The 10,283-nt window shown below is 44.3% G+C and overlaps 1 protein-coding gene across 9 annotated transcripts in view; it reads left to right on the top strand.

The window, feature by feature from the left end:
* Wdfy3 (WD repeat and FYVE domain containing 3) overlaps nucleotides 1–10,283 on the top strand; it is a 258,900-nt gene that overhangs the window by 79,004 nt on the left and 169,613 nt on the right. For all 9 annotated transcript variants that reach the window (XM_010619456.3, XM_010619453.3, XM_010619457.3 and 6 more), the window contains one exon: nucleotides 2,395–2,605. In XM_010619456.3, coding sequence (XP_010617758.1) covers nucleotides 2,426–2,605 — 180 coding nt within the window. In that variant the 5' untranslated portion in view covers nucleotides 2,395–2,425. The remainder of the gene's footprint in view (nucleotides 1–2,394; nucleotides 2,606–10,283) is intronic.

Genomic DNA, 10,283 nt, shown 5'->3' with positions numbered 1-10,283 from the left:
TTTTTTTTTGGTACCGGGATCGAACTCAGGACCTTGGGCTTGTGAGGCAGGCAGCAGCACCACTGAGCTAAATCTGTGGCTTGTGACATACTTATTAATGGTAACTTTGAGTGGTGGTAGATATGCTAACCAGCCTGATTGTGCTCTTTGTTTCACAAAGTGTACATATATCAAAACGTCAAGGGAGGTTGGACATCATATACCAAAATAAACAGTGCTGCCTCAGTCCACAAACTTAATTTGTTGTACAATTGTGGAAAAGATGGCCACATTTGTATCAACAAATGCAGAGTTTGCAAACAGAAATAAAATTTTGCCAAACACTTCTGTTTGCAAACCAAATCGTTTGCAAGCAAAAGCTTTCATGAACCAAGGTACCACTGTATAGGAGGAATGTGTTCTAATATTCTGCAACACAGTAGGTGACCATAGTTCACAATCAATTTATTATATACTTATAAAGAACTAGAAGAGAGGTTTGATGGTTACTAATACAAAGATATAATGCTGAAAGACATGGAAATGCCAAGTGCTGTGGTTTCTTCAGGACGCATTACACACCCATATCAAATTATCATACGCTATCCTGTACATATTATACAATAGTTAGATTATTTCTCTGAAAAACAAAAAGCATCAAGTTATACACCTTAAAAAATGCAATTTTTATTTCTGAATTATACCTTGATAAAGCACATAGGGACAAGACCCTTGTGAAAGTTGGGATTTCTCCAGAAACACTTTTTGGAGCATTGGAGCATCACGCATCCCCTAAATTCCTTCCGCAGTCTCTAGATTATGAACTCTAGCCACAGGCTGACTGAGCATTTTTGGAACTGTTACCAAATTTCCAGCATTTTTACAGTGCACTTCCAATTTTATTTTTGTTCTGGGGATTTTCAGGACTATAAAATACCAGCACATAGTAGTAGGTTATTTGAATATATTTGTTAGCTTCTTTATATTAACATTTGGAAGTCTTAAATATTTTCCAGAAGTGAGTAATAAGCTGTCCAGCTTTGAACTGGACTGTTTTGTTACTTTGTGGTTAAATGTGCTCAGCCCTTTCCCAGGTGTCCAGGCCTCTTCCGCAGTCAGATGCTTGTGAAGTGTTGGGTACTCTTCACATAGGTGCCCCACAGAGCACATGGCCGGGGCAGGGTCCTTGTGCCTGTCCCTGTGATGAACACTGTTCGGGAGACCTCTGGGGTGAGCAGGCTCCTGTAGTCCGATGGTTGTTGGCTCCACATGCTCCGGGCAAGCCCGTTTCAGATGCATGTTCTTCTTAGCCTTTTAAAAACCCACAAGTAGATGTTTAGTAAATACCATGCTAGCGTTAAGGTCTTCTTCATTTCCTAAGCAAAGGCATGCTAGCTGTGTAGTGGTGCAGTAGAAGTAAAGATTAATCTCACTGCTGCCTGCCTTTCTTCAGACTAAAAAGCAAACTGCCTTTTATCAAAATTCTGCATGTCCGTAATGTGCGTTCAGCCTTCCTGGTTTCTTTTGTAAAATATCCTGTTTTTCTTTCTGAAATTAGCTAATTGCTGGCACAGTTCATGGTGGTTGAAGGGGACGAATGATCCTCTCTGAAAGCTTAGTGTTACTGATTCTGTATATACGTCAGTGTGGTGGTCAGTTGCTGCAGCAAGATACATTTTACGTTATGATTCCTTACACTCCTACCCTGACACGTTAGTATTGTGTCCTTATCCTGTGTATTCCAATACCTTCTGTGTTATTTCTTTAAAAAGAAACGCTCACCCCTACCTGTTCAGTGATGTCAGATTACAGATTGGGAAAGGTATACGAGGAAGGTATACGATCATTTTTCATTACCCCCTTGTGATTGCTGTAATATAGTTGTAGACCATTCCATTTGGTTTGCATGTTTGGTTTGCAACACACTTTCTAAGGTACTGAAAATGTAATTTAAAAAAAAACTTTAAAAATTAAAAATATATAATTTTGTGGGCGTTTTGGCTATATGTTTTGAAGTTAGAGAGAACTTTCTATTTCTCAATTCTTTTTTACATGTTCCTAATTAGTAAGCAAGATGTTAATAGTGAGCTTTGTGGTTCTTTTATTCTTTTAACTTGACATGGTTAACTTCATGGGAAATATTTTGTTACTTGTCCAATTAATGTTTTACGTTTTGTGTAAATTGTGTCAGAGCCAGGGAGAACTTTTAGTTCCACGATTCATAATTTGTCATTCAGACACATTTATCAAAGTTAACTTTGCTTTTCTATCAATATTGTCTGTTTAAAGAACTAGAAATACTTTAGGCCGACTTTTCCATTTTTAGGATAGGACTTCGAAAAACTTTTACCTGCAGGCTTGGCCTGGTCAGAGGGGTCACATTTTAACTCTTGCTGTCTGGACATCTTCCTGCAGAATCAGAAGAGTTTCTCCCTAGCCAGCCAAGATGAACATGGTGAAGAGGATCATGGGCCGGCCGCGGCAGGAGGAGTGCAGCCCGCAGGACAACGCCTTGGGTCTGATGCACCTCCGCCGGCTCTTCACGGAGCTGTGCCATCCCCCCCGGCACATGACCCAGAAGGAGCAGGAGGAGAAGCTGTACATGATGCTGCCGGTGTTCAACAGGGTGAGTGCACTTGCGGGCAGACTCCTGCCTCCCTGGACCGTGCACGGTGGACGTCTCCAGCGGGGTGGGAAGTCGCAGTAGAAGGGAATGAAGTGTTGGTTTCTGCAAAGCCGGCTGTTGTCATTCATTTTATAAAGGTTTGCTGCAAAGGTAAGGGGGCTGGGTGTATCATCTGCTCTGGATGAGCAGCACTTAATGAGACCTCTGCCGGTCTGACAGCCTCAAGGGGCGTGAGCTTCTGTGAAATGCTTCTGTAGTGGCTGACTGTGGGAAGAGGGAAGATTGTGGGGACCATTTCCGTTACAGTATTCTCCTGTTCCCGAGGGGTGCGTTTATTGTATCAAAAATGGTGCATTTGCCCAGGCTCTTTGTGCCCTTTAAAAACCACCTGCTTTGCTTTGCCGTGGCTGGGTTTTCATGCTATCCTTCTGTAAGGGCATAGTCCAGCACTGTAGAGAATCTGTGCCGAATCAGTCCTCTGATGGATTTTGTTGAATCCACATAGCAATCTTGTTGGAGCTTTTTAAAATAACTTTTTTATATCCATCGTAAGTTTATAAGCACATAGTTTTAAAAAGTCAAGTGGTTCCTCGGGCTTAGAGCTACCCTACTGCTCTCCAGCACTAATTGCTGCTGCCTCTGAAGCTTTCAGATAACATTTTCCCTGCAGCCTCTTGATTATTTAGTTTTAATTGACTTCCTGCTGGGGAATATGAGTTTGCCTGTTTGCTTCCTGTCCCTCCAGACTCATGCACACGTGTGCGCACACTACCTCCTTGCCCCTTGCACATGCGTGCTTTCCGTGTGCGCCGTGGTCTCCGTGCATGCCCTTGACCGTGGCGGACATGTTGTACCAGCACCATTGTCTTTTCATTGTGGTACAGTGTTGTAGAACTTGTTTCCTCCAAGACTTCATAATTGCTCCAGTTTGTCCTCCTCCCCATATGTCTGTTTCTCTGTCTCCTTCTTGTCTCTCTTCGTCCTTCCTTTTTCTCCCTCTCCCCGCTCTGTCTGTTCTTTTGTCATTCTACCCTGGCTTGTCTCCCTTGCTCTGACTCTGTCCTTCTCGTGTTTGTTTTCTCATTAGTACATGTGTGCAGCGTAGAATATCCGCTCTCCTTGTGCGGAGCTGATGCCCATACACAACACATCTTAATCCCCCTTTCAGTCCCTTCCCCTCTCCTCCCTTCGTTCCTGCCCATTTCTTGTTCCCATTCCCCTTTCGGAAAGCTCCAGCTCCCTGTCTCCTGTTATCTGACTTTGATTTTGCTCTTTATTTATAACTTGGGTTTTTCATCTTAAGAGCTATGTGTCCGATGTATTTCATTTAACATTTTGGTCTCGGGGTGCATTCATTTTCCTACCCATGGCCACATGTATCCCTCTTTACCGCAGAGCGGTACTCTATGTGTATAGATACTACACCTTCTTTATCCATTTGTCTGTTGACGGGTGTACAGGTTGCTCCCAAGATGTAACTGTTCCTTTCCTACTGCCTCTGTTGCTCTCCCTTCCCATTTCTCTATCTTCCTGTCTTCCGTTCTCTTTCCATGCCTTCTTTTTCTCTCTTCCCCCTTTCTGTCACTCATTTCCTTATTTCTCCTCTCCCTGTTTCTCACTGTCCTGTTTCCCCCAGTTTTTGTTACTCTGCCTGTTGTTTTTCTTCTCTTTTCTGTCTCTGTGCCCCCTGTTTCCCTGTGTCTCTAATTTGCTAGTCTTAATCTTTCTTGTACTCTCTCTCTTAGTCGGCTTCTCTGTAGGAAATTTTCTGGTTTTTTGTTTGTTTGGTTGGTTGGTTTTTTGAGGCAGGGTCTCACTATGTAGTTGAGATTGACTTGAAACTCACTATGTAGCCCAGGCTGGTCTCGAACTCACAGCGATCCTCCTGCCTCAGCCTCCCGAGTGCTGGGAGAACTCACTATAGCCCAGGCTGGTCTCGAACTCACAGCGATCCTCCTGCCTCAGCCTCCCGAGTGCTGGGATTACAGGCGTGCGCCACCATGCCAGGCTTGTAGGAAATTTTTTGAGCGCTTTTGCTCCGTTGTGTATGTGTTGATACTTGAGAATGAGATGTTGACTAGACCGGGCATGAGGTCTTCAAAGGTGAGACTTTCACCTGGTCAGGTGATCTGGCTGGGTTACTTGAGAGACTCCTCAGCTTTAATATCTTTAGCTCTGTTCATTTATTTATTTAGTTAGTTATTTATTTTGGTGCAAGGGATCGAACTCCGGTCCTTGTGATTGCGAGGCAGGCAGTGGAACCACTGAGCTAAATCCCCGGCTTAGCTCTTTTGTTTTAGATATATCCATGTCCCAGGGAGAGGGGACCCTCCTGTCTGCCCAGATGGCTCAGGTTTTCTTATCTTTCTAGGTGGCAGAATCAGGTTGATAGGTCATGTTCAGTAAGTAACTGTTCCCTACACCTTTTAATTTTCATATGTCAGTATACTGGTCTTCAAATTGTACTAGAATCTCTATCCTTCCTCTGGAAGGATTAACTTTCTGGTAGTCTGCTGCCTGGGGAGAGGTAGGCACCTTAATTTTCTAGGCTGTAAAATAAGAATATCCACTTTAAGGAGGGGTGTAGTGGTGCACGCCTGTAATACCAACACTTAAGAGGCTGAGGCAGGAGGATCACCAAGAGTTCAAAGCCAACCTGGGCCACACAGTGAATTCAAGAATTCACGGCCATCGCAATGATGAATGTAACTGTACTGTATACCTAAAAAGTACCAATAAATTCAATGATTAAAAAAAAAAAAAGAATTCAAGACCAGCCTGAACTGCATAATGAGACACCATCTCAAACAAACTAAAAAAAAAAAAAAAGAATATTTGTCCTCAGCAACTTTTACCTGTTATTATTTTTTGTTACTGCACTAAAATTACAAACATTAGAAGACAAAGCAAAGGGTTTAGACTGGTTATGCTAAAGTAATCCTTCATTTGTGTGTTACTCAGACCACACTAACAGCATGGGCTGAGAGCAGGGCGGGAGAAGGGTCCTGTGACTCTGTGCTGCTTGTTCGTTCACTGTTCTTCCAGCGGCTCACACGGTGAATTTCTGTCATGCGCTACACTGGGCACTGGGGTCTCAGGTGAGAGGCAAACTTCAGTCTGTGAGACTGGAGCACATCGTGGAAGGGAAGCACATGCACTCATGGCACGGTGGTGAGCACCGTGCTGCCCCGGAAAGTAATCACCAAGAGTCTGGGGGGCCAGGGAGAGCGGAAGTCTTCCTCAAGAATGTGATGCGTTTGTGAGCTCTTAGGAGAACTCTTAACCGCTACAGGGATCAATGGGACCGGCTTAGTAGACGAGCTAGCGGAAGTTCCCGTGTGAGCCCGGGCAAAAGACAGCGGACATTTGGGAGTGTGCCGGCATCTATGTGCCACCCTAGGAATTGATTTTACATACATAAGGCGGAAAATGCCATGGTCTAGACTTATGGGCGCACAGTGCCTGGTTTAGAGCCGGCCTCGTTCTGGAGGTGTGAAGAGCCTGTGATAGTGTTCAGCAGCAGGTGAGAGGTGAGGGCCCAACCCAAGGCTGTCTCCTGTGTCTGCATTATGTGGGACTTGGAGAGTGTTTTCAGCAGTAGCCGGGAAACCAGGTTTCAGGAGCAGATTCACGGTGTGGCATTGGGTCTGACCCGTTTCAGAGCTTCCGTGGTGGAGGCAGTCAGCAGTAATTAGAAGTTCATGTGACGGGACTGAACTGAACACTTGATTTCTGAGCCCATTGACAGAAATGTCATAGTTGCGAACCTGGAACGGAACAACAGATCTTTCATGGTTCAAACTGCCGTTTGACTGTACTGGCAGGGTGAGTGGCTTGGCTTGGCTTGGCTTGGCTTTTCTTTTGTTGTGAGACTGCTTCTTACTGCGTTGGGTGTGCTTGAATATGTGATCCTCCTGCCTCGGCCTCCCCAAGTAGGTGGGATTACAGGTGTGTGTCACTATGGCCAGCTGAGAAAATGAATGTTGAAAGAAAGAAGGGAAACCTGTAAAGGTTAGAGAACCAAGAGCTAATTTGTGCCGTAACAGAAAGAATCAGGATAGGGTGGGTTAAAGAATTGAAGAGATGGAAGTTTCTAGAAGGAGTGCAGTTGACACCATCACATATCAGAGACAGCGAGTGTGATGTGAAGTGAAAAGCATTCTTGGGGATTTGTCAGTTTGGAAGTCAGCAGCCAGAAAGCAGTTAAGAAATGAGTGATGTGCTGGAGGTGCAGAAAGACAGTAGACACAGACGAGGCTTTGAGACATTTCCAGGCACAGAGCACAGCAGAGCAGGTGGATGTCATCTTAGTTGGTTGTGTGTTGCTATGAAAAGCACTGGAGGTTGGGTCTTTATTTTTAAAAAGATGGTGCCGGAGTGGTGCCCTGGCAAGGACCCCCACCTGTGTCTCAGTGTGGTGAAGCGGATGGGCTGGACACGTGGAGTGGCCTCGAGTTATAAAAACTCTCTCCCTACAACAGAGTTCCTCTGCTCCATGAGAGGGAATTAAAGCATGCGTGAGCTCGGGCCCAGGACCTGATTTCCACCCCTCCTACACAGCCTCCCTGGGCTGGGCCTCAGCCCACAAGCCAGGGGACCACAGAGGTGAGCTGGGCAGTGAAGGCAGCTTCTTCTATGTTTATAATGTTTTGCTTTGTTCTTAGAGGCGAGTGAGGGCCAGCATGCTCATGAGGAGAAGAGAGTAGCAGGGAAGAGGAATTTGGAAAGTTTCAGGAAGGGATGAGATGAGATTAAGGGAGGAAGAGGATGGAGACAAATTCCAGGTGGATGAATGGGCATCGAACAGAAAGCTGGCAGTCGTGTTGGAGAGCGATTTGCTGGGTGTAAAGAGAGACTGTTAGTTACGGTAGGTATTGAATGAGATGGTGTTTCATGACCTTGGGTTCCTGTGATCATGCATGAAGGTCCTGACCTGTCAAGAGACTGGAGTGTGGCCTGCAGTCCTAGCTACTTGAGAGGCCGAGACAGGTGGATCTGGCTGGAGATGTAGCTCAGGGTTCTCTGGTTCGATCAACAGCACACACACACCCTTCCGCATAGAGCCTAAGGTAAGTAGATTGAGTAGGAGACTTAAGGAGATTTATGAGTGTTATGAGGGAATGGGAGAGAAACAGAAAAAGAAACAAGGGCAGTGTGTACCGCAAAAGAACTGACTATGTTGGGGGTTAGAGAACACCGGTCATGATGCATTTGCGCTAGATTCGGAGCCTGCACATTTCTGAATGTGTGAATGGAGAGGCCGGACTCTGCTGAGAACAAGGGTGAGGAGGTGGTCAGAAGGGAACATGAGGGGATGAGAAAAGGTTAAAGGGGCTGTTTTTTAAAAAGGGAGAGGACGATAGTAGAGATACGCATTGTTTCAAGCCTTGTCAGAATCAGTTCTGGGATGTTTTGGGTTTTTTTTTTATCTTAAATGCCATGATGTGCTGCGACAGGCTGCTGAGTAGTTTAGGGTAATTTCCTTCTCTCAGATTTGTTAACTTTTACAAGGTGGTGAAGATGTTGAAAGCAGTTAAGGGAATTTGTTCTCAGCACGGTGTAGGAACGCATGCCTGTGCATGGTGCTGGGAATTGAAGCCAGGGTCTCACACACGCTAAGTGCTCTAAGGCTGAGCTGCACCCCTAGGCCAGGTGCAGTAAACTTTGAACGAATGAAAAGGTAAGTTGTTTCTGTACCACTGTGACTAGTTAAATGTGCATACATTATATTGGTTGGATAAACACTAACAAACAAAAGTGACCCTTAGATTAGAACTGCACGGCTGTGTCTCCTTACTCCTGCTCAGCCACTTGTGTGTGAAGTCTCCGCAGCAGGAGCTACGTTTGGTAAATGGTCGGTGTAGTACAGCTCCGGAGCCATTCCTGCCAGGATTGCTAAAAATGAGTTGTGTTGAGTTGTTGGACTTTGCCCGATTTGTGCTTGACGGTGAATGAACCCATTCTACTGTTAGTTGGTAAAGAATGCTTGGCAGTGTTGGTACAAGTGGGGCAGTTGCCTTTCAGAGACCTGAGTTGGAAACGGCAGGACATGTGCTGCGTGCTTTTTCAGGGCAAGATTCGTGCTGGAGTCTTGAAAAGCCTCCTGTGGTCTTCATCTCAGTCCTGCAAGGAGGCTGCTGTTCCCCTCCTGCACACTGATTCTCTCAAACCGAGAAATGACGGTGGAGTCTGAGCATAGCTCAATATTATTTATTCAGCGTTCTACAAAATAACTAACCTTTAGTCCTGAGAACAAAAGCCCACAGAGAAAATACTTGGATGAAACTTAGTTAAAATGAACAGCCTTTTAGTTCTCTAAAAATTTATTAACTGCTATTGTTAATTACCTGGGAATATGTTATCATACTTCATTATGTATTTGAAAATACAGTCTTTTAAAATGTAGCCTTTACTATCTAGGTATTTTATAAGAGGTTCCCTTGATTTTGAACTCATTTCCAGTTTATATTTAAGGAGCATCTAAGTTAAATACAGCCTCCTTTTGAAGTGCCTTAACAGATGACCTTTATTTTTAAGTTGTTGACTTTCAAAGGAAGACACCCAAACACAGAACCCAGTAAGAAAGAGCCAGAATCTGGCAGATGCCTGCTTTGGTTGCCAAGTTATTGCTTCTTATGTAATCCCAACGTGGTGGGGGTGTTGGATGTGGCTGGGGCTGTGACAAAGGCCTTGCTACTGCCCCCGCAGCAGTCACATTGACTGGCCCAGCCCCTGACCACCCCGGGCAGTTTCAGGCCACACCCAGGCTCTGGTCTCAAGGCAGGCACAGCCCCAGAGCGGATGAAGTGGCTGGGCTGAGCCTTGCAGCAGCTTCTCCCTTAGTAATCCCTAGAAATGAACAAAGAGACAAGTAAATGTGATATTTCTCTAGTGGTTTATAGTAATTGATAAGAAAACTGATTAACAGTATGAAATAAGGTAATTACTTCTTCATTGTTAATTTTTTCACATTTTTATAGTAGATTATTTCAGGACTAATGATAGCCAGTACTCTGTAACTTAATTTTAGGGTGTTGTATATGTTTAGGAAACAAAAATTCTGCTCTAGAAAGTGTTGAAAACATTGAAGATCTATTTTACTAGTCGTATCTAATAAATCTGTATTGGCTGGCATTTATCTAGCCTCTACTTTGTGCATGTGATTATTAATTTGTTCTTCCCAAATATTCTGAAATATTTAGAGGGGGGCGTGCAGGACAGAGAGGGCTGAGGGTACAGAGCACTTGCCTACCAAGTGTGAGGCCCTTGATCTGGTGTCCAGCACAGGCAAATGAAAACAAAACAGAAGCAAAACATGAACAAAACCAGAAACCCTATGCAAAAATGACCCTATAAAAGACAAGTCAAGCTACGCAGCTTTCGTCTAAAGGGGAACCTTAGGCAGGTTTACCATGGTAGGGGTCGTACAGAGTTTAATTGAGAAAATAGTAAAACCAAGTGATAAAACTTGGCCTGAGATCACACGGCCCTGGTTTTAAATGATGTCTCTTTACCACCTCCTGGCTTAAGTTAACTTTTCTAGCTCTTAATTTCCTTACCTGTAAAATGAGGATAATAATAGCATCTATTATATAGGATTTTATGGGATTTAAATGACATGTGCGTTATGCAGACTGTAAATGCATGTTAAGGGGTGGTTATTATTTCATTGAAATAG

This window comes from Fukomys damarensis, unplaced genomic scaffold (genome assembly GCF_012274545.1).
Source record: "Fukomys damarensis isolate Sample0158 unplaced genomic scaffold, DMR_v1.0_HiC HiC_scaffold_37, whole genome shotgun sequence".
NCBI lineage: Eukaryota > Metazoa > Chordata > Mammalia > Rodentia > Bathyergidae > Fukomys > Fukomys damarensis.
This window is presented reverse-complemented; position numbering and strand designations above follow the sequence as displayed.